A 27,983-nucleotide genomic window follows, 5' to 3' on the forward strand; every position below is an offset into this window, starting at 1 on the left:
GAGAGAAGTATCCCACAATTTTTCTCAATCGTTTAATAATTCAGAATTATTAAACTTGTAGACTTTTATTATATACGAGACAAGCTGTAGCAATCGCAGGCCAGAACATAATTTTTTTTTAACAATCGACCGACAATTCTGATTAATTAATTCTAAATTATACGAAGTATATACAAAAGCTCTCTCGATTTGCGTGCGACGGGAAAACAGCTTAAAAAAAATCTTCCATTCTTCGACCGCCTTTCACGTCGATTCCAAGCATACGTGCGAAAACTGTATTTTTAACGGAAAGAATTGGACGATTGATAAACATAATTCCAGTGATAAAAGACGAAAGACAGCAATATAGGGTTCGCGAGAGCGAGGCGGGAACGTTCTTACGCGAACAGGCGCGGGAGAAGAACCGTAAGGAGGGGGAGGGCCGAAGAATGGAGGAGCAACGGCGTCGAGCGGTACTAGATGGAGTAGTAGACACCGAACGGCCGCGACCGAAGGGGGCAAAGTGGAGCGCCAAGTGGGGGGCAGAAATAAATCGTTCACCTGAGTATCGCGCCGTAGATCGTCGGTCCGGCAGTGTCCCGGCCAATCTCACGTCGATCGTACCGCCGTCCACTAGAATTCGTTCGCACTTAACGCACGCTCCCCTGGCTTCGTCCGATTTTGCATCGATAATCTCTTCTCCTCCTTCCCTCTCTTCTTCTTCACGTCCTTTGTTCTTCGTCTCTATCTCATCTGGTCCTTTCGCTCTCCACCTTCTCTTCCCTCCTCTTCGACCTGTATCTTCGCGTCCCACCTTCCCGCCCGAAGTCGCATGCCTTTACCTCGCCGAGGTACATCATCGTCGCCGATCGTTCCCACGATCACTGTCGCGACCACCAGCGGTAGAAGAGGCAGCGGTGCTCGCCGCCACGTGCTACGAATCGACGAGGATTCAGCAGCGAGGATCACCGGATCTCGGCTGGTACCAACCGTGAGAAGCTGCTCGTGGACCGGAGAAGCCTCCATGGGACGTGTCCTGACTCGCGAGTACCGTTCCCTCAGGCGACGTGCGCAAACACCGAGGAACGTTTGGTGCGAATAAGAGAGAGAGAGAGAGAGAGAGAAGTAAAAGGCGCGCTGTTATTTTTTCTCGTTTCGTTATTCCATTTTTTTTTTTTTTTTTTTTTATTATTAATCCGGATCGCGTACCAGCATCTCCGGTACATAATAACGCTCGGTGATCCGGCCGGCATACTTAGCGCACCGCGAGAGGGACCGACTTTCTCCAGTTGGCAGTCGAGCCGCGTGTGCAAGCGAGCCAGGCGCTTCGAGGTCGCCGACGAGAAAACGCCGCGTGCCGCGAGGACCATACGCGCGAGTAGCTGAATGAGGTCTCGAAAGAATCCACTTTGACAAGTCGGCTGTTGCTCGTGCATGACGCAGCGCACCGCCTCAAAGGCGTATCCAGACGGTAGGCCGCGGCTCTCTCGGCCGAGAAGATAAAAAGTTACGGAAAGGAGAAAAAAAAGAAAGGAATAGATAACCGCGCCCGCACTTCGCGCGCCCCTCGTGTGCTTGTGATTTCGGAGTGAACGCACCGAGAAACGCCGCTCAGGATGAGGGTGCATCGCGGGATCTGCGCCAAACTGCAGGGCAGCTTCCTTAGACGTTTATGTAAGTACCCGATCAAGTATTATATTTTTTATGTATATTTCGTTCAATCGCGACGCTAATCGATCTTTCAGGAGGCACAGATCTCGTGCAGTATGCGTGCATTCGTTTACGCAGCGGTCAGCCGCAGTTCCCGCGCTACTTTAGACATTATTTTTCTTCTTGCACATAAAAAAAAGAAAGAAAGGAGAAAAGATTAATTTTAAACAAGTGCAGCAACTACGCTAATCTCCGCGTAAACGAACGCACTGTATGGTATCCTTCGAAACGAAACAGATTTTAAAAACATCCTCAACGCGCGCGACGCGTTTTTCCGGCGGAAGTGGTTAAGAGGTGAAAGTTAACTTTTTTTTATTTAACACTTGGGTGACGAAGTTCCTAATATAAAATTGGCAAATTCATTGATCGTGGCTTAGAAAAGAAATTCGATGCATTAGCCGAGTATGAACAAGCAGGTGGAAATTTCCCAACAAGGTATCTTTCAATTAATTGAGTCTTGATTAAAAAGATAATTTTAATGTCGCTCAGAAGTGGGATTTTGTACCGGTTTAATTAATCGAGGTAGTTTGTAGAGTGTCTGAATATCTGTAATATGCTTTTATTTTTTTTTTTTTTTACCTTGGTGACCAATAAACAAAACATTGCGTGAACATGATAAGAGTCTAGATGAGAAAAACGAGTGTCATGCGTGCATACGTTCGATGCATGCCTCGCGCGTTATTATCGTCGCGGTATTCAAAGATGTTTGCGACATTGTTTGCACATCGAGTTTGCATATTTGACGATTAAATCGTGTAATGTGACCGATGATTGCCGATATTGCGGATTGATCGCCGCGGTAACGAGCAATTCAGCCAACGATAATAAAATCGATGGGAAAAAAATTTCGCGACAAACTTAGATAATTTCTAAAAATATATTTGCATATTCTATTTCTTTTGCATATACGTATTTCGATCAGTTTGTCTCAAATGTATTCCATGATTAATAAGGAATAAATTTAATTTGATTATAAGAAGACAAAATACTCGGGCAATTAATGGAAAATATTTTATTCATAACTTTGTGTGATATTACATTGCGAACAATTTTTTTTTTTTTATGTATGATTAAAATGTCCACCTAAATAAACGTGACTCTAGTCATCATTCGAGACAAGCTGAATTAACTGATTGATGCGAGTGATAAATTAAAATGCTATTATATCGCCGTTTTCACGTGCTTCGTGTCGTAATCTCTGGTCGCAATTTATTTCCGGTCAATTGGCGGAACTCTCGGAAGCTGTAGGCTTGATCATCTCTATCACGTCACGACGACTCTGAGATTATTAAGTTATATTCCTATAATCTGTCAAATTTGTAAATTTTTTTTTTTTTTCTTTTCTATTTGCCGAGACGAGATTTATTACTCACAAGGAATAAAAAATCAGGCCCGATCCACCTGATCAAAAACGTAATTAATATGAATCGTTAGAGGTGGTTTTTTAAGAGAAAGTTGTATAAAACTTTCCGACGCGATCATTCATTTTTATCGATCCGTTCAGAAGAAATTATTCCAAGGATATTTCGTAATATATTTCGTCGAGAATGCGACGAATTTCACGTGGCTTGTCGCGCTCGAGGGCTTGAATCGAGATGTCTGGACCGACCGCGGGAGGTTGCGATTAACCCGATCATCGCGAGTAATGTCACGGCTCTAGCCAGTGCTCTTAATTCGATTCAATGGATGTGTCATCGCGCACGGTCGGCCACACTGAGTCATTGCGGTTTATTCAGTCCGGCGTTGCGTCGCCTCGCTTATTTTTCTTTTTTTTTTTTCATCGCTGGTGCATCGTCGGCGCGACAATGATAAAACGTTGACACCTTAAGGACAAGAACCTCGCGGCAAATACGCGGCAGATTCGTAGGCGTTGACGTGTAGTTACTTTCACCACGAGTTCGCGATGTGGCCCGAAAGTGTTTCGCTCCGATCGCGGATTTATTGCGACACGGTGCGAAATGAAGCGTGGCCTGATATAATTTTGACGAGGTTTCAATTTATAAAACACGGATTATTAATTCGCGAGGTGTTTCCGGAAGAAAAAAAAAAATAAAACGTTGCAAAATCTTTCATTAGAACAACACAAAACGTACTTAAATTATTACATTTTTTTTTTTTCGTACACGTAAAATAATCTTGCGAATCGCTTTATAAAATATACTTTTTTGTTCGTGGAAATTATTGTATGCCAGAACAATATCTTATTCGTCTCTGAACTTTCGATAAAAAATCGTATTTCTTTTCAACTGAAAAATTACAATGAACAGTATTGTGTGTACCGAAGATAATTGTCAAGCCGTCAGGTTTTCTATGCATTAGTTGGCCGATAATATATATCTGCTATTGAATAAATGCAGAGTTTATCTTGACGTATCGCACTATCATCAGCGGGCTCATCAGAGGTACCGGCTTCAATCTCTGATTGCGTGCCTACCTCGAGAGAGACGTCACGATTGAAGATTAATTCCGATGAAGAGAGTCACGTTATGCTTTTATTATTCTTGCAACCACATGATGATGTAACGGACTATTTCCATAATATTCTTCCTGGATCTCGTCTTTATTAGAGCTCTGCCTTAGCAGAATTTTTATTTCGTGCCCGAGCCTCGTCCCGAACGGCAAACGTACCGAATTTCCCATCGAATCTCTAACTGCAGGATTATCATTCCTCTTTTACGACCTTTGGCGTATTACGTAAAATGCTTCGAAGACATGAAAATGTTCGATGTACGCAAAGTAATATGATTAAAATTGATGAGTACGGATCTCTTACGTAAGAAAATCTGAAGTAAGACAAAGAAAAAAAATGCTAGAATATAAATAAAAAAAATTTGCGAGAAAAGAGTTCGGTCTTTTAAGCGATTAGAGAGATCGCTCGGGGAAAATCTTATCTTCACTCAAAGCCTTTCTTTGGGAACATCTTTAGGCCACTTTAATCACCCGATTGTACCTCGTACAAAGCATAAATCAATACCGATCGCGCGGTTTTATTTCGCACCGGTTATCCTCGTCGAAGCCGATACGTTGACTCGAAAGGTCGATTGGCTGATTCGTGACCAGGCGAACGGAGCTCGGGATGTCGATCCGCGTTTAAAGTCCTTCTGATCGGCAATGATAATGACAATGGAAATCTTGCCGGCGCAACAAAAAGTTGCTTGTCCGCGAGAATAATTAATAATTATATAAAGTATCGTAAATAATCGACGTCTTTTTCGAGACGGACGCGTTGTTTGTTCGCCAAAGAATGAACTTTGCGACCATTAGCGTTCACGTCGGCCTCGGACTATCTGTCCACGGGCGAGTTCCGCGATCGTTAGACAAGTGCATTGTATACCTGGCACGAAAATAGTGCCTCGCCGCTTCTCCTCGCGAACGATCGTACGCGTGCTATCTTAAGCATTCGATATATGTCTTTTCACATGAGAATACTAATCGATATCTCAGCCACGTACTTGGAATCCTCGATCCTTGAACTTATATATGCCTGCGTCAACAATAAAAATTTCAATTTCAAATGGCGCATCGTGAGTTTCAAAATTAATTAGGACTATACATTAATAAATTATAAAATACAAGCGAGCTTAAATTAACGAGGGACACGGACGTTCGTGAAAGGGTAACTCGACGTACGACAAAAAGGAAAAAGAGTTTCGAGTATCGAGCCGCTAATTTATAACTGATAAAATACAGTTCTTTTTTCTTCTACAGTTCTTTCAATTAATTACTTCCAAAAAATGTTTTTTAACACTTTTTTTTTTTAATATATTTCTTTAATATTTATGAAGTGGATATAAATAAAATGTCATCATTGACGTAAGAAAAGCTATCAGGGTGAAAAATATGATAGTGTGTTATTACTGTTGGCTGTTTTTCCTGTCGTACAAGTGACACGCTAGGCGCGATAGATATCTGAGATAGGTCCGGTATGTTTTACATATTATGTGGTGATTGGCGTAAGAACAGGAAGCACTCTTATGTAAGAAGAAGTAACCGCCACACTTAGATACCTGCGTGCATGCATACTTTTTTACTTGCATATCTACTTTTTTGCTCCTTTTTTTTTTGCTGCTGTTTGGACAATTGTTTACCGTATTAAGCCGTATCATCCATATATTACGCTTGACATTCGAAGAAATTGTAAATTTCGTCTAAAGAAGCAGTTTTTTATATCAAGAAAATCATTTTTTTGCCAGGCAGAAAGATATACGCAGCGAAATTATAAAAATATCTTACTAAATCACAATGTTTCTATATCTCGGATATTAAAAAAAAATTAATATTGATTTCTCTCGCTTAGAAAAAGTTTTTTGTTACTTTTCGATGATTACATTTCTACTCTTTTCTCGCGATTTGAAAATGAATGATGATAATTCTTGCGTGGATTCTCGACAAGTGTTAATCGTCTCCAATTTTTCGCTTCTCGAGCGAAAGCGAATAATTTGCCGACATTCTGCCGGGGAATGGTGCAAATTTTTACTTTACGACCGCAGATTACCGGCAATAAGGAAAATTTTCGCAACAAAACATTTCATCGCCTTTGGCTTTTGCCTCGGCATAGAAATACCATTAAGAGCCCCGGCGTCGACGATAGTATTATAAATAAGATCGGTAAAAGCGCTACTGTTCTCGAGCTCGTGCAGTTCCTTGTCGATAGAGATTAAGAGAAGATAAAAAAAAATTCAACACGCGAGCCAAGGTTTTACGAAGACTATTTGGCCGCACACACGCTTTATATTTACTTTACGTTTTTCAACATAGAATCATAAAGCACACAGCATTATATTAAGTACGCGAGGCATTATCAATTAGATATTTAAACTACATATCGCAAATAAAAATTGAGAATTAATATCGGATACCAAAGTGCGAAAAGGAAAAACCTTCCGACGTCTCCGAAATATAATTCGCCGGCTGCGAAATTAATTTTGCGATTAGTTGAGCTCGATTTTTTTTTCTCTCTCTGCGTTATAACAATAGCTACGATTTAAAAACGGACGTTAGGTCACCCGGAGACCGGTTCGCGTCGCTTCCGAGACGGAAGTCGGGTGATGCGGTCGGACTTAACTAGCGATGGTAGCTCTCCGTCTTACGCGTTCGTTTGAATCGCCGGCGAATCTTTTTTCCCCTCGTCATTTCAAATCTTTTCGGATTAGAAAACGATAATTTCATCGGGATGAATTTCTCTCCGCGCTCCCTGGCGCTCTTGCCTTCTCGCTGGCACGATCGGCAAAAAGAATCGGCGCGTGATCTTCGGCGTCTCGAGTTCAACGAACTCCGGCTCCATTCGCGCTCCCATTGAATCGTCGAAACGGGGAAACTCAGTTTCTCATTACGAGCCGCTATTTACGATAGTAATCGACCGCATAGGGTATTCTTTCTCCGCTACGTGCGATTGCAAAATCGCGCGAGAGGGAGAGAGAGACGCCGAGATATATGCAGAGCACGAAGTCGAGCTTTGATGAAATTACTCCGTTTCCCTTCCTCGTTCGCTCTCTCATCTCGACGAACGCGGACGATCGCGGCTCTAGATTCGCGGGCTCGCTTATCTTCCTCCGGCGATCTCGCCTCGCTTATCTAACGAAATACGATCGGCCGACTCGCCGCGCGTCTCGTCCACGAGAACTCCGTGAAAGTCGAGTCGCAGAAATTTACATCGATTTTCTAAACTTTTCACTCGGGCAACTGAGTCTCGCTCCCTTCTCGCCTGCAGCCCCGGACTTCCGATACCCGGCCGGGAGGGAAAAGGAAAATGTTCTCGAAAGGATTTTTCTAAAGGACCGTTCGCGGATTACCGGCAGGATACGCGATCGAGAATCGGCCGTTGAACCTGTAGAGATTGGTTTTCTTTGGTCGAAAGGGGCCACGCGAAGCATTTTCGTTTCGAGACCGCTGCCGAGGCGGACTTAACTCGTGTGCCGATTGGAGACCGACCTGCTATTACAGCTCGGTGGGCCCGGAGACCAACGACTGGCTGCGTTATTGGCTCGGTTGGAATGCAGCATTCGATCGGCGAGGCCGGTGCACCGCGGAACGCGCCTCACCTGGACGAAAACCTGCCTTGCAACGCGCCTTTTAGCGGCTCGCGAACACGGATCCTTAGACCTTGTCGTCGCGCGATATTACACTGCTATTAACCAATGAAAGTTACATTGTTTTGCGTTTGTTCTTGCGGACTAATCTCTTTAACGCGTGGCTTCTACGCCGAGATATTTAAGGAGGAACGGTATTGAACAATATTCTAAATGGCTTTTAAAAAATATATTTGTTTTTTTCTTTTTTATTTTTTCCTCCAAAACTTGCTTGACGCGTTGAATATGTATTCCGAATCTTTTAAAAATATTGCGTCTCGCAATATCGAGTTTTTGAAGAAGTGCAAATTTAAGTCACCGTGACTACCTGACATTTTCGCGCTTGTGCGTAGAAGAAGGTAGAAATGGATAGTATTATCTAATTATAGTAGCAATGTAATAGATCTTATTTAACTACAAGCGCGCAGTTAGATAATATCCATTATATTATGCGTCATACGTGCGGTTGGGTTTTATCTAATTATGTTTAAGAAATGACGGATTATCGATCTTTGAATACGGCTCTTTGAGCGCGACGCGGAAGGATAGAGGCTGCTAATAAAAATAAGTATTGTTCAGCCTGTTGATGCTTGACGTAACTGAGATCTTGGGTGTTTTTCACGAGCGCGATTGAAGCCGCGGCAGCGGAAGAAGCTTTCGGTTGAAAGGTTAATGAGGAGGGACGACGTAACGTGTCACGCGAAGATTGGCGGTGACAAATGGTAGTCGGCGGTCTGTTACGTCGGCGGTCGAAGATGTTCTGTAGGAGTTCACTTGCATAATATATTATGTTATCGGTATTAAAAGAAAAGTCTCGTCGGCTCATACATCGTGCCGGCTCCCCGAGCCACTCGGATTTTCTTCCTGAAATCACGTAGCGTTTTTCTGTGGCCGTTAAAAACTATCGGATAGAAATGGAACGCTTTCATCCTAAAAGAGAAATTGTACAAAAGACGGAAAGAAGAGGCTACTCTACTTCTCCACGATCCATGATACTGATTTATTAACAAAATAAATGAGAAACGTAGGCATCTACGTTTCGCTCAACGTAGAAAGCAATCTCAATTTCGATGAAAGTATTTTCAATTTCATTGTTCGCTTTTAAGTAGAGAGAGAAAGAAATAGATGGAGAGATAAATAGGTAGATAGATAAGTAGATAGCTAGATAGAAAGATAGAGAGAGAAAAAGAGTATGCGAGTACCTTTGCATCTTTACTTTCTCTCGTTGCTTTACCGTATTCTCGACGGATCTTGCAGACGGCTTAACAATCGTAATTCACGTTAGCTCACGAAGAAACGGATGAATCCGGCGCGGACACGCGGTGTTATAATCACGGAACGCGGACACTGCCTCGACTCGATTCACATAAACCGTGCTAGATTAATTAATAACGTCTAACGTATGCACGGTCTTATCGCGCGAGCCTCCTCGAAGGCAACCCAGCTCGTGTGAATGGCTAGAATTTGCAGGGATTGCGCGATCACATTACTAGCGTTCGTGAAATGTATGTTAAATATGCATAGTTAACAAAACGTGACTGAATATTTAAAGAAAAGTCTCTGCCTTCTCCCGCAAAATTTAACATTCTTGGGTTATATTTATTTTTTTTTTTTTTTTTATTCTTTTTTTTTTCTTTTCTAATATACGAAGTAATTTATGCGCAACTTTTGAAATATATTTATTTTAAACGATAATAGAATAGCTAATTGCTAATCCGACTCGACGAAAGTATTTGCGACTGAACAAAACATTTAGTACAAAGATTAAGTAATGATTAATTATGTAATGACAGTTGAATAACAAATTCGATAAGACGATGGATTATGTTAACATTACGAACGTTTTTTTGCGACACGAAGTTCTTTTAAAGACTGAGAAAAAAAAAAAAGAAAAAAAAAAAGATTGCGTTTATGTCATTCAACTGTGAATATATTAGGAATTAATCGATCTTCTGCTTCGCGAGCGATGGAAGTTGGTGACTCGTTGATTTTAGCGTACCGCTCGCTTACAATGGACAATAAAAATCCAGTCTATCGAGTAGTGTTAATTTCGTGTAAAAAAAAAAGAAAAAGAAAAATTAAAAAAAAAACAGGGAGGAAAAAAAAAAGAAAGATAAAAGAAATCAGGAATTACGAGACGTTTGACGATAATTGAAACGTAGCTGCGAACGGATATTGAAATATTTCTGGGCGATCGTAATGAATTTATCTATTAAAGGCCCCGGCGGGGAGGTAAATCGATCTTGAATCACTCTCGAAACTAACTGGACTTTCACTCGGTCTTTTTCGCGCCAACGGGCTCGTGCGCACCGTTACTTTTGTACGCTCGACGGCTGGACCGGCCCAGCGGTTCTCGCGGCACGAGGTGTAATAACAGAGACGGCGGATGCCAGGGTCTGAATAGAACCCGAAGCGCGGGTAAAAGTTAAGAATAGACGGCACAATAAGTAACATCTTTTGCGGCAATTACCGTAGATGAAAAGATGAAACTTCGCCTCGCAGCCCGAGCGAGAAATTACGAAAGCGACTTAAGCTCGAAGCCGCGAACTACGCCGTCGTTTGTTGCAACGCTTTATCTTTCGTACGATTCATTCAGTTTCATAATTCGTCGTGTGACGGAGAATAAACGAGGGGGGAAATTAAGTGTTTTCGCACCCCCTACGCGTGACGATTGCGTGCTTATCGCGAAGGCATCTCGGGATGATAGAGCTGTTGAACTGTTGGTTGTTTAAAAGAAAACGATACCATATGTTGCCTTTTAACTACAATGGAAATTATGTACGTTAGATCGAATTAAATTATGTGCACGCACGTACGATATTTAATTAAGCTGAATACGTGCTTGAGAAAAATTTCTCGTTGAAATTTCTTTGCGAAAATAACGTATGTAACATTAGCGATCACTGATTTGTGAAAAAAAAAAAAAAAAAGGGAGATATAAGTAATATGAATTTTTTTTTTAGTCTACTCCTACGTTTGTTCTATATTTTTTTTATTAAAACATATTTGATTTATTTTCTTGACACTGCCGAGCTTTTCATATTCACTCAACAGCCGTTTACACGCACGGCACGATCCGTTCGTTTAAGGCTGCAATTTTATAATCGTTCGGTGCCGCGAATACACGGATACGTTAGAAAGTTTCTGCGTGCAACGGCGTCGCTTGCAAATTGTATCTACTCGCGCGTGCGTCCATATTATATACATGAACGCTACGTGGAATATGCAGCCGACGAAAAGAAACGTATTGGACGTGGCAGACGTGTTATTTCGTATTTCTTTCACGTGCGATAATTACGGGAATCTCGGGGAATCGTATCTAACAAATCGTATCGCCGATCCGTCGAAATGTCTTATTCCTCGAAAAAAAAAATAAAAAATAAAAAAGGGACTTGGACTTTGACGCAGCAACCGATATTTCGTCACTTTTTCTTCGCGCTCCGCTCTCCGTTGTCTGCGACCAAAAAGAGACTTCCGGCGACGCAGCGCGGAGGCTGAAAAGAGACGTCGGTTCTATCCCACGAGGGCCGGGACTTTGCATTGTTAGCGATAATATCGGGCACGCGTGAGAACAGATTGGGTATCTCTCGCGGGACGACGGGATGGGGGAGATGGGAACTGGAGCACCGAAAGTCCCGTTCCCCATTGACGGCGCGGCTAATTGACGACGCTTTGCGTCGCGCCTTTTGCCCGATGTCCCATTTGTATTTTTTTTTTTCTTTCTCCCCTCGATCGCGGACCGATCTCCGGGAGTCATTCGCGGAGGACGGGGGACACGTGGATTTCTCGCGATAAAAGCATGAGAGAGACGAGCCATTTCCTCGACTGCGAATCGTGCGACGAATTCAAGATTATGTCATCCCGAGGCGCCGATGCCTGCAAAACGATTCCCTTTATGACTCATTCTTCCGTCATTATCGTCGAGCCGGTTCGAGCCTCGCAAATTGTTTCCGACGATGAAAGTGAAATGGAAGGGAAAGAAGCAATTAAGAGAAACCGCGTGTTACATTGAGAGCAAACGTTCGCTCAAACGAAGTCGGTCGTCTAGCCTAGAACACAAAAGGTAGCCGCTACTTATAATAACGTCCGTTCATCGAGGTTTCGATACGATCTACATAACAGCGATCTGCAAAGAATATCGTTTCATTAATCTTCGTTATTCCAAGTATACGAACATCGGGGGCAGCGATGACTTGCACGCGGAATCTCTCGCGGGATTCTCGCGATCGACCTTGGACGCGTTATCCGCGCGTATCAACCGACGATCGCGCAATTAAACAATAGAAATTTTCACGACGCCGTTCTTCGGACGTTGCGCACCTTTTTCCTCGGACAGGTCGCGTCACGGGGGCTCCTTTCACCGTTCGCCGTTTTCCCCGCTTTCTTACGCATTACATTCGTCTTTCTACGGCCGCGCGCGTAAATCGCGTGGCTTGTTAATAAGACGTAATGTTACTTTCCGCCTGATCCGTCTTCTCGGCCGTCTCTCGTCGACGACTGACTCGCTGCTACGTCACGAGCGGTGCGTAGGCGGTCGCCTCTGTGTCGCATGGCATATTGTAGGATAATGCCTTATCTCGCCGAACGTTCTTCGTTAACGAGCGCTTCCGCTTTTCCTCTCTGCCGCGTCGCCTCGGTTGCCTCGCTAATTGTTTCACTTCAACACGCTCGTCGTTGCATATAATTGCGGCTACTCGTACCTCGCGCTCTTCCTCGCGAAAGACACCGCGTCTCTGGATATAATTAAAATTTTTATACTTTATGGCTGTACGTGTTAACGACGGCCTTGTTATGTTTTAACATCGAAATACTCTTTTCTCTTGAGAAACGTCGCTTTTAACGCATGTGAGTATCCGGTGCTCCTCGATATGTAAATGTTTGTCTATTGGCCATGAAACCGGTTTAATCGCAAAAAGATCTTAATTAATTTTCGATGATCTTACAAAATTACATGGGATTAACGTGTATTTTGTTTTTTTATTATTTATTATAGGACCATTTGGATCGTTTAAATCATAATTCGTTTTTGTTTCATTTTGAAATAAGATATCACATTTTTTTAAAATGTTAATTAAAACTTTGTAACACATTCTTTCGCTTAGCTCGGTTAAAAAATAAGAATAGTCGAAATTTCTGACGTCAATATAACGTAGAGAATGATTTCAAAATGTTCAAATAATTCAATGTAATTTAACTCGCCGGTAACATTTAACGGGAGCACTTTCGTCGAAAGATGAACGATGAAATGTAATTACTTCCGTATTAAATTTCAACGCAGGATCCCCTACGCGTTTCGCGGTAACGAGACAAATCGCGCCGCGTGTTTAATAGAATGTTAATCGATTACCTAGCTACGACGCCGATCGGGGTTGCGGGGCGAAGCTTCGATTATGCTACGCGCGTCTTTTTTGCGCTCGGCGTAACTTTCCTTTCTCGGCGTTGTTACGTGGACGATACCGCGCGCGAGAAGACGAGAAAATAGGAAAATCTCGACAGAGCGAATCTCACGCGCGCGTGGACGCGTGCAAACGCGCGTGTACGCGCACGCGAGTAAAGATTACGACGATCGGCGATAAGGAGCGTAACTTTCTTCCCACGAGGGAGGAGAAGGAGCCTCGCCGCGTTTCGCGATTGCGTTGTGATCATTACCGCGGGCCGAGAGGAGGAGGCTGCCGAGACTTTCTTCGCTGCGAGCTCGCCGGAGCTCGGCATACATAGGCTGGCCATTATTACCGCCTCGCTTCATTAAAGTCTCCGCGGCTGACACGTCGCATTTATGCGCACGGGCGGCGTGCATCGCCTTAGCGCAGCACGTTAGCGCAAATAACGTGTGTGTTTTATCGCTAACGACCTTAAATGCAGGTGTGCGGGCACCGCGATTACGCTCTAGATCGCGCGGCATATCGATTTTTGCCGCGTGGAAATTTAGAAAGCGGACGTAGCCGCCGCGGCCGCCGAAAGCGCGTGCGTTGCAAGATTCTTTCGCGCCGAAAGAATTCAGCCGGGAATGCCACTTCCAGATACTCGTGATATCGATGGCAACGGGTAACGATGTTACCGATAATGACAGTATTACAGTAATAACGGCCGGTGAAGCGAGAGCGGCAAGAAGTTGTAATTATTACCGACGCGTTACGAATCTTGCTTAACGCAGCAATTAATGATAAGCGGGGAGAAAAATCGTAAAACGCGGAGAGGAAAATAAGAAGAGGGAAAAAAAAAAAAATGGTCCTATAATCGGAATGGATAATTGACCGGTTCGGTTTGCGAAATTCAATGTTAAGCAATCGCCGCGTTGAACATTTAGGCAGTGACCGGCATATGTAACCAGTTCTACTTCTTTTAAGATCTTTTTACATAAATTATATCGCAATGAAAGTTGATGATCGTTTACATACACGATACTGTAATAACGACCAGAAGGCTTTAACTTTTCTTTTTTTTTTTTTTCTTTTAACAATTTTTTCTTCTTTTTATTACTCATTATTTAGTTAAAAAAATTTTTTAATGTATTCTTGCTGTCTTTCTTATAATATTTCAGTCATAAGAATGACAGCAGATCTTTAAGAAGTGTTAGAATGTTTCGCCGAAACGTTTGCATGTTCTCTCTTTTTTTTTTTTTTTTTTTAAGTGCTTTGTACAAAGGCCTTGAAACAACTTTTCTGAAAGGTCACAATTTTGCATTTATAATACCTTTTTTTTTTTTCTTTTAAATAAGTTCGAGTGTCATGTCACCACGATCAGGGCCCCCTCTGAGTCGTTTTAATTATTCGATGTAAGAAGCCGACTTGGCCATGATGGATCAGTCGAAAAAAGAGGCGAATCGTACTCGCATTACCACGCATATATGGCATTCGTAAGGTCAATCGTGTGACGTCAGCCGACGTATATGTGCCTCGCATAATTAATTCGTCGTTACACCACGGAATTCTTTCGTGCCCGACGCAAGTCTCGAAAGAACAGATTTAACTTTCAGCTCTCAAAACCGGCACGATCCTCGCTACGATCGGCTCGTCAGGCCACTCGTGATCTTTTCTTCGCGAGTTCGTCCCGTTCTCACGATTCGTTCGCCGAATCGTGTCCCGCGATCCCTGAACTATGCTCACTTGAACGGTTTTATCTACCTGCCTATCGTTAATATATTATAATGGTCCGCAAATCGACTGGGTATTTTTTCTTTTTTTATATATACATATATTTTTTCTAAGGATTATCAGTGAAACTGCGTTAAATCCACGCTGCTCAGAATGCAGTCTTAAAAAAAAGAACACTGCATTCTAAAAATAAAGAAGATAAGTAAAATTGATTGTTTTTGAATAGTAGCGAATATAAATGAGCAAATTAAAGACTCATATATTTTTGGATTATTATTTTACAAAATGTCGCAAGTATCTGAATGCATAATGTAATGCATAATTCGCGGCGATCGTTGCTAGGTATTCCTTTGGTCTCATACGACTCGAATCCGTCATGCGAAGACATCCTTTCTCCTATAAGAACGAAGCTATTACATGACGACGAGGTCGCTTATTGCGCATGCAGTCGATGCGCGCGTACGGCTGTCGACCATCGACTTCGTGTTCGCCAAGAGAACTCCGTTTTGGAGCTATTATGGTCTTCGATGAAGGACGATCGATATTGCTCTTGTGAGAGATGGCCGCGATCGCTGGGACTGTTCTATTTCCACAAAAAAAAAAAAAAAATTATTCCACAAGGCGAAATTAAGAGAACGTAACATTTATGCAGAGCCACGTTGGATTTCGTTAAAAGACGGCAAGACTTCCGACCGCGATATCCGCGGCTAACCTTGTCGACATTTCTGAAATCCTCCGTAATCGTCAGGCCGCGCTTTGCCGATCGATAATTACGCGACGCAACATCCGATTTCTCGAAGCGGATCGTGCAATTTTTTGACAAGCTAATAATACGCCCGTCCTACTTGTTTAGCCTTCTTTTCGCGATTGCGCCAAGGTGTCTTTGACATTAGCAGGGTTTCCTTCGCCGGGCGAAGGCCTAGCTGATAACGCGCGGAGTAAAAATTTTTTTTTTATACGTTTTCTTTCTTTATACATCGCTCTCTTTTCCTTGGAACTGGAGTTTCATTCGCGTGGACCGCTCCTCGCTGATCATCGCGTCCGGCGGACATCGCAAAGTGGAATCATTCGTTTCGAAGGCCGCGGTCCCGCCCGCCGTATCGTTCTACCGAACGTGACTGAAAACGCAAATGGCTTTTTCGCCGAACTATTGGTCACACATGGCGAACAATGACGGTGTCGCAACGACTCCCGGTGCTCGCTTACGCCAATTTTTGCACCTGATATCGACCACCACGGGCAGCGGGAGTCGAATTGCCAGTTCGCTCCGAATTCAGTGCATTCAGTTGCGTAAATGCGCTTTGGTAATTGCGTGTTCAGTGACCGGGTTTCTAAATACAAATGTATTGTGGAAACTGATTCGGCGTATATCCACCACATCCGCACCCAACGCGGCCGACGGCTCGAGTCATCAGGTAGCTCAAAGTCTCATGTTAATGAATACTTGGCGACGCGTTTAACTCGAAAAGGGACGGTGCTCTTGAGCGAAGGATTTTTCCACGTGAATAACCTTCGGGCGGCAATATTAATTGTCCGAATCCTTCGAATGTCTTAATCTCGCGAGAATGATGCACGCGTAAGACCATGCATGCGTGCCCAGCTTGACTTCCAGCACACGTCTCGGTTGGTCACTTGCGGTTAATGTGCTATTGTTCTACGGAACGCAACGCGCGGAATTACGATCCAACTGTACATCGCGTACCATTCACTAAGTTAAGCGGCGCTACGAGAGAAATGGAGGTCAAGTACTCGAAAACGCGGCCGCGATTCTAACGCCTCGGAGTAAGAGAAATTCCCTCTTGTCTCGAGTTTACGCGACAGCGAGCAAATGCAGCTACCGAGCAAATTACGGTCTCGAGAAAGAAGGAGAGAGAGAGAAAAAAAAAAAAAAGAACAAGCGCCAGATATATTGCGTAAATTTTCCTTCGATGACGTTTTGCAACGTCAGAACTGCTACTCATATTTTCTCTTTACTTCTCGACGTTGAATCCGATCATCGGAAGATCCTGACTAACAATTCCGAAAACAATTAAGCAATTTATATTTTACGTAAACGCGTACGATACAAATTATCGTGTAAGAAGATAGAAATTAAAAATTCCAAACCATTTTTTTTTTTAATTCCAAGTCAAAGATAAATTGAATATTTAATAAAAAAAGAAATTTAAAATTTCCAAGATCTCTGCGATTGATCGAATGAATGTATCTTACTACGAACTTGGACAACCGCGAATGGCGTTGTACATGTACATGCATGCAGTTCCGTAATTTTTTTTTTTTTTTTTTTTTTTTTTTTTTCAACGGAAACCACAGCCGTGCAAAAATCATCAGTTTGCGCGATGCGAGCCTGGGCGCGCGCGTGCACGTAAAAAGCCGGAAAAGAAAAGTCGGAACAAACAAAGAGGGATTGGGGGCGGAGAGAGGAGGATCGCGTTTCTTCCGTCAGGCGCGAATGCAACTTCGAGTACTTGGACTATGTTAGAAAGCGAGACCGATGTAGGCGCGCGTCGATGCATCGGGACGCCTAGCTTTCTTCCGCTTACGTGTCGCGTAGGCGTTGATTCTGTAATTTCGTTACGAGAAGCGAGAGAGAGAAAAAGGAAAGAGAGAAATGTAATAAAAAAATGTTGATTAAATTCCGCGGCCTCGTAATACCGCAGGAAAATAATAATTGCGGATTATTTTATAAATTAATGAAAGTTTAACAGTATAAAAAAAAAGAATTAATGAACAAGCGGCTCTATTATTACCGATGATTTGCGATAAATTGCACAAAAAAATGGTTGTATTCTCTAGTTTATTACAGGAAAAAATTAATTAGTTGTTTATACGAATTGTTTATTTCAATGTTTCTAATGAGGAAAGAATTATGTGTGACATTGACTTGCGATAGCTAATAATCGTGTGAATTTTACTAGTCCAATGTCGCGTAAAAATTTACGCAACATTTGGCCTTGCCGCAAAAATTATATTTGTACTGGCATGTAGATGATTATTACTAAATAGCCCGCCCGTGGTGTACAAAGTTAGACAAAATTCATGATTAGTCTGAAGACGTGAAGGTCTTGGCAAACTTTGTGTTAAGACTTTTTGGAATAAACGATCGAGGTGGACGTTTCCCAATTCTTATATTTCTCAACTTTCCGTGCGTTCCAGATACGAGCATATTAAAGAATCTTATACAATATAATGTTAAATATTTTAATTGACTTGAAATGTATAAGGCATTTAAAAATAGAAAGAATAAAATTGATAAAAAAATGTATTTGTTTTATAAACGCATGATTAAATGGACTTTGAAGTCGTCACCTGTTTGCGTGTCACTTTTAATCTTAGAGGTGGAATAATTATTGTTTAAAATTATGGAACATTCTTGCAAGACTTGCAAAAACATTTTTTTTTTTTATTTAAAGTCCTCGATCCTCAATTGAACGTTACCTTTTTTCCGATTAACCGGTCATCAAGCGTTTATTTACCGCAAGTAGCCGCGGAGCGTTAAGCACGCGGCGCAGAAGTGCATGAATAATAGCACGCAACGCGCGTGCGAAGAGCGGACCGTATCAAAGAATAAATATGAGAAAAGCGCAAAGTGCCACAACTGGTTTATACTCGGCGATTGTTTCGCTCCTTGAACGAGAGGCATAAAGTTTATCCAGAATATAACCGCGATGCGTGGTGGCGGGCAGAGAATACGTTTCAAGGAAACGCCGTAAGGTTTTCTTTTCCAAAACCGGCCGGCCTCGTTCCTGTTTTAGTTTAGCATCTGCTAATTGATAGTTAGGTCGACGACATCGGCCGAAGGTCGTGATGTAATCACCCTCGTGATTGCCACGAAAGATAATCGCGTTTGTACTCATCGATTATTTCAAGTCCAGGGTCGATGTTTCAGAGGAGATGAACAAATCCTGACGAGAATTGACCGAGGATAACTAAAAGTTTTTTTCTTTTTTTTTTCTTTGCCATCGCGAAATCGATTCTTACCATTTTTACGCTTTCCTGCGCAGATCTGTAACTGAGAATAAGTTCTCTTGTCTCAAACCGATACCTTGCAACAGTTCACTCCGCAGCGATATCACGCGAAATCACGAATCCAGAAACAAATTACTTTTATACTTTGACTACGATAAAAAAAAAAAAAAAGAATGATGCGTTTCTGACTAACGGCAGCTTTTGATTCTTAATTTTTCCCTTAGGGGCGGCCATCGCATGTGGAGTTTTGCTGATAATTCTAGCCGCTGTTCTGGCGGTACTATTTCCCAATCTCATCAACCTGGTTCTGGACAAAGAGCTCGCGATACAGGACGGCGGGCGCACGTACAAATTCTGGAAGGAGCCGCCGGTCGTGCCGCGTATGCAAATTTACATCTACAACGTGACAAACGCCGACGAGTTTTTGAACAATGGTGAGAAACCAGCCCTGCAAGAGCTAGGCCCGTACGTTTACGAGCAGCATTGGGAAAAAGTAGACATCAAATTCAACGACAATGGCACCGTCACTTACAAAGTCAAGAAGACGTTCTTCTTCAACTCGGTAAGACCCCGAATGTGGCATATTCCTATTACAGTAATGCTAATCGGAAATTCAATTTTCTCGACTGCGCCCCGATCATTTTAATTCGCATTTAATTTTGACATCGAAAGTCCGCATAAAATTCTCGAAATTTCGTCGAATTTTTTTATCGGGAGTTTGAATTTAATTGTAATTTAATTTAAAACAAATACGTACGTAACGTTTGGTTTTCTTTTCACGTGAATATCCTCCAAGGTGATGCACATAAAAATAGTCGAGACTTTATACATTTTTATTATGAAAAACGAGCAATTAGCATTCAAGACGACGCGCCTCTTTATCGCGTCGGATGTATCACGATCGATGAGTGTTCGTTTATCGAGAAGCACGAGAAATACGTTGACGGGGGAAGAAATGACAGCGCTGAATGACAATCGCTAGGCGTGACGTCGTCTCCGGATTATTTAATCTCTGTCACAGTTGTCACACTCGCGTTACTCGCCCTAAACTAACTCTAGCCGGGTACGCGGTCGGTTTCTTGCTCGTCCATCGCAAATCACCGCCGCGACTTTCTATATTCGTCGTAGATAATTTTCCACAGCGTGGTCGAGTGTGCATCATCACGATGTTCCACGAAGAAAAAGATACGAAAGATAATAATTGATTGAAATTATTACGCAGAAGCTCTATGCATCAAGCTGCTGGCAGCTTACGTAGTTGACATTTAATTCGCAAATTATAAATTCATATATTTTATACCGACGTTATATTCTCAATTTTTTTTTTTTTTTACCGAATTTCTAGAACCTGTCGTCCGGTTCCGAGGATGATTTAGTGGTCGTACCGAACGTTCCTATGCTCTCGGCAACAAGCCAGTCGAAACACGCCGCGCGTTTCCTGCGGCTGGCGATGGCGTCTATCATGGACATCCTGAAGATCAAGCCGTTCGTCGAGGTGTCGGTCGGCCAGCTGCTCTGGGGCTACGAGGATCCCTTGCTCAAATTGGCCAAGGATGTCGTGCCGAAGGAGCAAAAGCTGCCGTACGATCAGTTCGGCCTGCTCTACGGCAAAAACTCGACCGGGTCGGATCTGTACACGATATTCACGGGGTCCTCTGACATCGCGAAGTTCGGATTGCTCGACAGGTGGAACGGCAAGGACGCCCTTGGTTTTTGGACCACACCGGAATGCGACTCCGTCATGGGCACCGACGGCAGCATATTCCCGCCTCATATCACGAGGCAAACCGTGCTCAAGGTCTTCGACAAGGACCTCTGCCGGACGTTGCCACTGGTCTATCAGGTTTGCATTTTTTGTTGGTCGTCGTTAATTATCCGGTCGATGTGACCCAAGGCGGACGACGGCCTTCCCGGACTCGGATTTTTTAATATTGAAAGTGAAATAAAAAAAGAAAAAAAAAAACGTTTCTACCTCAGCTTTATAATATAATTTTAATATTGATGCATCAATCCATATCGTTAAAATTATTATCTTCCGTGTCACGTACATTTTTAGGACTGTTAATTAAAATTTGCACAGTTTTTATTTATTTCCGAAGCAAAACGTTTCTAATCGTCGTAATAAAAGTGCTGAAATCAAATCGTTGCGCGTAAAAATGTAATTGACACGTTACAAAAATGTAAATTTCACGTTCGAATAGCGGTGCGAATCTAATGTAATTTTCCATAAATTAAGTATTTAATTAATATTGATCAAACGTTGGAAAAAGTAAATTCACCGGGACTAGAAAAAGAAAATTAACATATCTCAAGTAATTCTTTACGTCGATTTATCTCTAATAATAAGTTAAGCTTCTTTATCTCCTGAAAAATATCAATGTTACAAACGTAAAAAATATTGGTGAAAAAAAAAAATGATTTTTTTTAGCACGACGTGATAGCTGCCGGAGGAATTCCCGGCTACAGATTCTCGCCGCCGAAAAATGTCTTCACCACGGCAGAAAATTTGCCATCGCAGCAGTGCTATTGTCCAGCTGGACCGCCTTGTGCCCCGGAAGGCGCGTTCAACATCTCTCTATGCCAGTACGATTCCCCGGTTCTCCTCACTTTCCCGCATTTCTACCTTGGTGAGTGATTTTACGGACTCCGCTACTTATTTCGCGAACGCGCAAGTGTTTGCTGATCACTCCGGTAACGAGACCCAGGTGGATATTTTTAATCCTTGCTAATTATCGGACTGGCGATATTTCAAAGACATACGACACGGTACGTCTGGATGACGCGAAGCGGTTGAATAACACTCGGCGAATATTCGCGTCTTGTTTTTCTCGTCATTATTATTATTTTCACGCCGATTGCGGGCTTCCCTAATCGCGAAACGTGATACACGCATCACCCGATACTTGACGTAACCGCCGGTGTCATGGATCTCGGATGCCCGACAAGTCCCACCTCGGACCCGTTCGTTACGCGATTGATTCTAGCGTGTATCTAGAAGTGTATCGCCTTACGTAACCGCGGCGCATAATTTGCCGCCAATTATTTTCTTAGCGAATTATCGCGATGGATCTATTTGCGTCGCACGCATCCTTCGCCGCCGACGTTTCTCATCCGCGATTACGGCCTGCGTTTCCTGCTCGTTGACGAGCGAAATTCGATTCCTTCTCGCGTCCACGTTTTACCTTCTCTTTACGCAGGTACCGATCCGACCCGGGCAGGTTAACGAAGATCGTTTACGTGCCCGGCGGTTACGGTTTCGCAAGCGAGATCTATTTGTCGCGCCGCTTCCGGTTTCTCGCGGCTAGAAGGTGCAATCGGCCGTACGGTCCGTTACCACGAGGTCTATTTTTCTTAGGAACAATCCCTTTCACGCATCCGCTGTAATTCTCCCACGGATTATTATACCAGCTGTTTCTTCCTTTCTCTCCTCGCCTTTTTCTCTTGCGTATGCCGCACATATTTTTGCGCCCGGAAACTTTTACTTTCGACAGCGAATGTTAAGCGACGCCTCCCGTGAACCGCATTGTTTAACCGTGAAGCAAAATTATTTTCTCGCATCATAAAATAAAGTGCGCGCGAAATATTTATTCGCCGATGCAAAAATGCCTCGTTAAACCTAAGAATTTTTTTTTTTTCACGTTACGTTTCTAATAAATTCGACCGAAGAACGGAAAGAGATAAGGCATTAATTTATCGCATTATTCTAGTGCTCATATGTGTTACAAAATATGTTACGTGTTTCGAGTGCGTGCTTTAAAAACGCTCGGCTGGCCGATTAGATGCCGTTTAACTGCGGCGCATTGTGCAGACCATTTTATACGTGTAAACCACACATGGTGACTTTTGACACTGCGAGGTAACGTTATTATATAAAGGCACGAGCGTAGTTAGACTTACGGTTAACCAGACAATTCTGCTGGACTGTTATTTCACAAACTCGCGCATTGACGCAATTAAATATTAGGAAATTAAGAAAAGAGAAAAGACCCGAGATTAATAGTCACTTGTAATTGAAATAGCAATAGTAATAATTAATTTATGCGTTATAATTCGTTTCAGCGATTAAAGTAAGACTATTTTACGAATAATGTAGTGTAATTTATTTGACGATTCGTTTTTTTTTTTTTTTTTTCTATTTTTCCCAGCCGATCCAGAGTTACGGGAGGCTGTGACGGGCATATCGCCTCCGGATCCCGAGAAGCACGAATTCTACATCGACGTGCAACCGATAATGGGCACGACTATGAAAGCGCGGGCGAGAGTGCAGATAAATCTCGCGGTTAGCCAAGTACGAGACATTAAGCAAGTCGCCTCGTTCCCCGACATCGTCTTCCCTATTATGTATTTCGAGGATGTAAGTATGCGATTTATTAAATTATCTTCAGCACGGCTATTTGCAGACGCTAGTCTCGTAAAAATAATTTATCAGCAACGTAATCCCCTATTTAAGAAGGGAGATGCAGAGATTTGCTTGACGCCGATTAGATTCTCTCGTTTAGTTCATTTTGTGCCGTGAAAGTAAACATCAATTTATATTTTATTATTTCTTAACAGTTTAATTTTTATTATTTCCTTGTGCACTAATTGCATACCGCTCGAGTGCTGGCAAAGAAACGCGGGAGGCTGATCTTTGTTGGCGTATCTGATACCACGTAGTTTAGCGCGTTGTGAAAAACATTTATACGCCGAATATTTATTTTAATGTCTGTTAATCAGGAAAATTTAACTGGTAGACGGATAAATGCAAAGTAGTTTTCTTTAACGTAGAAGAAGCGAAAGGATTAAACCTCTCAGGATGCTCGGTACCTATAATACAATGTGTTACAAGATCCTTGATGGAGTTTCGTACGATACCATCGTCTTCCAACTCGATACATTACACGATGATTTAATTGATATATCCTTGATGTAATGTATCTCTCGCGTAATTGTTGAAATTTTTGATTGTTATCTATCATTCTTTACAACAGGAGGTTAAAACGCAAATACGAGTATCGAGTTTGCAGTCAATTTCTTACAAAACTTCAATTTCTGTTGAATAGTTACGTATGAATCATTGCGTGTTTCGTATAAATTATTATGCAGCAGTCGTAGTTAAATGTTAAACGAGCGTGGTAACTATCGCACGTGGATTAAATTGCAAATCCTAATAGGATGCGAGCGGAACGTAAAAAGTAGGGGCGACCGCTTTTTTTATGGCTGATAATCATTCTGTTCTAAAAAAAAATTACTGAGAAAATTGCTTATTAAGCTTGCCAACGAAGCATAAATTTTTGTTATATATCAACGATAGTCTCGGGGATAAGTGAAGATTATTTCAAGCAACTCTCTACTATATCAAACATGAAATAAAATAACAGATTAAAGAAAATGAGATAGATTTGCGTACATGCGGTAAACATACAAGGAGTTAGCGCGCAAAATAGAGATCCCGCCAGTTATTTAATCGAAAGGAAAAAAAATAAAAAAGAGGAGAAAAAAAAAATCGAGAATTATTTTAAGTTAAAAGTAAAATAATATAAAACGATGACGTGTGATCCACGAAGCGTGTGCATAATAAATTTCAAGAAATATCATCTTGCCGACCGAAAGAAACATAGATCGGGACGAACTGGTTTTACAGAAGACATTAAATTAATTTCTATTTGTCATTAATTGCGTAACGCGTGTACATTCTGAATCTCGAATAATTTAGCGAGCGACTATCGGTCAAGTGAACGTGACGCGAAATGTATTTATGCGAAATTATATCCTGCTCGAAGATACCTAAGCCGCGAAAAAGTCCACGCGTTAACGCGTTTCGATTCGTTCTCCCCTTTAGCTTACGTTCTTGACGGCGGCATACCGCGTCGCTTACAAATCGTTAGCATCATCCTCGAGCCGGTTGGCGCAGGTGAAATTTTCATCTCTGCCTCCACCCGGCGACGACAATGACTGAAACGTGCCTGCCGTTCACCGTTTCACACGGCAACGACGTGCGTTTCAATACTACGCACGTACAGAAGTCGTATTACCGCACGCTTTTCGCTCATGATTCATATTAATGGAACTCGTCTCGACGCCGCTAATAAAGTGTTGGAATCGTTACCGCCGTCGCGCCGTAATGTCCGTGCAAGGGGAAAAAAAAATAGAGAAAAGTTTTTCTTCATCTCGTAATCAGACATGCATGCGCAAAAGTGTAAGAAAAAAAAAAAACGCTAATCTGATCGTTTCAAGGAGCGTTCGCGAACAAGGAAATAAAAGTTAATCTTCTTACGTTCCGAGACTACATCTTCGCGAATACGTCAAATAAAATAGCCGTTTTTACGCTAATGCATTACGGCTGATATTCTAATTTTGATTTTATCTCAGGATTTCATTCAATTTATATTTTTCCCCCATTTTTATTTATTTTTTTTTCTTCATTAATTTTTAATTGAGATCAATAGAATATAATTATAATTATATCCATATTAATTATGCGGATTTACATATTGCGTACTTATATAAGTAATGTAATCTAGGTTAATTTATTTGTCCTTAATGAAATTGCGAAGCAAACATATTAATTGTTATACATATATGTATATTTTCACGTGAACTTATTTTCCGCTCATTTTCTGCCGATTCACTCTCGTTCATTGCAAAAAAGATCAGGCCGGAATTTAATAGCGGCAGTATCAAAAGACAAGAAAAATAAAATAACTTCTGAGACCGAGGTAAAATATATTATGCGCAACTATTTGAAAATAGAACCTGCATGTAAAGATTAATGCGTGTCGCAGCGCAAAGAAACGTATGAGTAAAAAAAAAAAGTACATTTTTCAGAGGGTTTCTTTTTTAAACAGAATTAATTAATGACGAAAACAAAAACTTTCCGAAATAAATTAGCCTGTTTACTTGAAAACGTGGACAGAGCTCGAGAAGAGGTCTATCTGGTTTTTAAGCGAAATAAGTGGCCGGACCGATGTGTGTTAACGAATACTATTCTCTTTTGCCAGTGCGTCGACGAGCTACCTGAGGAGATGAGGTCTCTGATAAAGCTGGTGGTGGACCTGCCGCCGGTAGCCCACGCCGCAGTTTCCGGCGGCCTGGCCGCGATCGGCGCGATCGTCCTACTCGGTGCACTCATGTGTTTGGCCCGCGCCGCCAAGCGCCAGGAGAAGCTGCACCTGAGCAATCCTCTGCCGGCGAATGCTACGAGCACCAAGAGCGGCCAGCTCAACCCGGCCTTCAGCAAGTAGGGCCTGCCCGAAGACCGAGACAAGGGTGCGAGTGCGTCGAGTTCGCCGCTTATCCGCGAGACGAGCCGCCGCGCGAGTGCACCCTCGCACGAGGACTTGTACGATAATCTCACGTATTTTATAGGCGACGGGCATGTGCTTTATATTTCGAGTAAATATTCAATCGTTCGCGAGGCGTCGCGAGAAAGATAAAGGATGGCGAGGAGAGGAAGAGGCCCCTGGCGACGCGAATTTTATCGGGTCGCGCGGGGCCGGCCGATAGATTAATTTATGTCACACGTGTACTTCTTCTCGGAACGGTGCGTTTTGTCAGACGGCGGATCGAGTCACGCGAGTACAAATCAATCGCGAACAACAGCTGGCGATAAATTCGAGATCCTGTGGGGAGGCGAGTGCTCGGCGATGTCTCGAAAGAAAGAAGAAAGATAAAGAAACGAAAACGACGGAGCGAGAGAATTCTTCTATTTTATCCTACTACTTTATATTCCTCGTTATTATTGCGTAAATAGGATAACACTAATTTTGCCGACAAATATCTTTTTTTCTACAACGGTTCTCTTTTTGCATTGTCGAGCGGAAATAACAAATTGTAGCCACGTAATTGTTATAAAGAACTCAGCGATAGAAATCTGTAATGGCGCAACGTATCGTTCTTTTTATCAGAATTATTAATATTAATAACGAGCTGCTCCACACGATCGATCGAATTGATCTTCAGGATCGTCGTTGAATCGCGCGTGGCAATTATCGCTGCGAGTAATGACGTAAGGATCAAAGATGAAATTTATATTCCGTCCATAGCGTCGTCCCGAGGCCAGGCCTTCGTTCACGACTTCAATTTGGATTGCATGAGCGTGTCCGCAACGAGTGGTTTGTGTAATCCAGACGCGGCAAGAGCTGAATGACAGAAATCTTTTTTTTTTTTTACATAGAATCTAACCGCCGTTGTCGTCTGTCGATTGTAATTACCAAGAATGTACTATTTCTCGTTATTCGTTTGTACATGTATTATTATAAATAATGTTATTAGAAATAGATTATAATTAGGTTTAATAAATTACTTTTGTATGATAAAAATCAAAAAGTACCAAACGAATTATGCGCGCGCGTGGGCGCACATGAAAGATCAGGTTATCGGTGTCAGCGTAATAGTTATACAGTTGTACAATCTTTCTCAAATTTACTAACTCAAAAATCACACGCGTATGTAAACTCTATAAATTAATAGGAGCCGCAATCTATCGGCTTGATGCAAAAGATCTGCCCGTTTATTCACATGACGTAGTTAATTAGTATTAAATGAGATTACGAATCTGTTTTTATAGAAAAAGGAGCTGAAAACTTTTGATAATTTTAGAACGCGTAAATTTAGATTTTATTCCACAAAGTATCTTTTGCATCAATCTGATATTTTGATTCAAATTCCAGACATGAAAGAAAGAGAGGAAGGAATAGGAAAAAATCTCTCTTTACTTATTGCTCACATCTTATTCTTGCGCATCTCTTCTCTTTCGTCCTGGGAATTTTTCTATGTTTTCAAATACTTTTTCGCCTTTTCGTTCCTCGTGCAGAAAAAAATGGGGATGATTGGAAGCTCGTCCGAGGGGACGGGTGCTGGAAAAGTGAGGAAAATATACGATAGAATTAATTTTATGATGATAGAAATCGATTTGGTGTTCACAGTCATTCCACTCCTACACGCCACTTGCGCGATACTGTGTTGCGACACGGATGCTATTATGTGCACTATCATTACGCGTTTATCGCCTACGTGCATTACGACGAGCGACATGTGTGTGATGTGTATATATGTACGCGCAGCTTTTACATTGATATGAAAAGGAGGTTTTCCGATGAATTAAAGATTCGAATCCGCGCTTCTTGGAGCGTGCGAAGATTTATCGAAACGTTAATGCATAATAGAGCACATGTAGACGAAT

At 42.2% G+C, this 27,983-nt stretch overlaps 1 protein-coding gene across 1 annotated transcript; it reads left to right on the top strand.

The window, feature by feature from the left end:
- The first annotated feature begins 431 nt into the window (after nt 1-431).
- Emp (epithelial membrane protein) lies at nt 432-27,708 on the top strand. The gene is made up of 6 exons (XM_070667062.1): nt 432-1,653; nt 19,045-19,382; nt 20,166-20,663; nt 21,249-21,447; nt 22,966-23,174; nt 25,801-27,708. Exons 1-6 carry the CDS (start codon nt 1,596-1,598, stop codon nt 26,041-26,043), a joined length of 1,545 nt encoding a protein of 514 aa, XP_070523163.1. The 5' UTR covers nt 432-1,595; the 3' UTR covers nt 26,044-27,708.
- Nucleotides 27,709-27,983: the final 275 nt, after the last annotated feature.

This window comes from Cardiocondyla obscurior, linkage group LG15, assembly GCF_019399895.1.
Source record: "Cardiocondyla obscurior isolate alpha-2009 linkage group LG15, Cobs3.1, whole genome shotgun sequence".
Taxonomy (NCBI): Eukaryota; Metazoa; Arthropoda; class Insecta; order Hymenoptera; family Formicidae; genus Cardiocondyla; species Cardiocondyla obscurior.

What these genes read in the sequence shown, in the direction of transcription:
- Emp (XM_070667062.1), top strand. Translation starts at nt 1,596, where the DNA reads ATGAGGGTGCATCGCGGGATCTGCGCCAAACTGCAGGGCAGCTTCCTT. An exon ending in CGTTGCCACTGGTCTATCAG is followed by an intron (nt 20,664 to 21,248) that starts GTTTGCATTTTT and finishes GATTTTTTTTAG; the next exon opens with CACGACGTGATAGCTGCCGG. An exon ending in CTATTATGTATTTCGAGGAT is followed by an intron (nt 23,175 to 25,800) that starts GTAAGTATGCGA and finishes CTCTTTTGCCAG; the next exon opens with TGCGTCGACGAGCTACCTGA.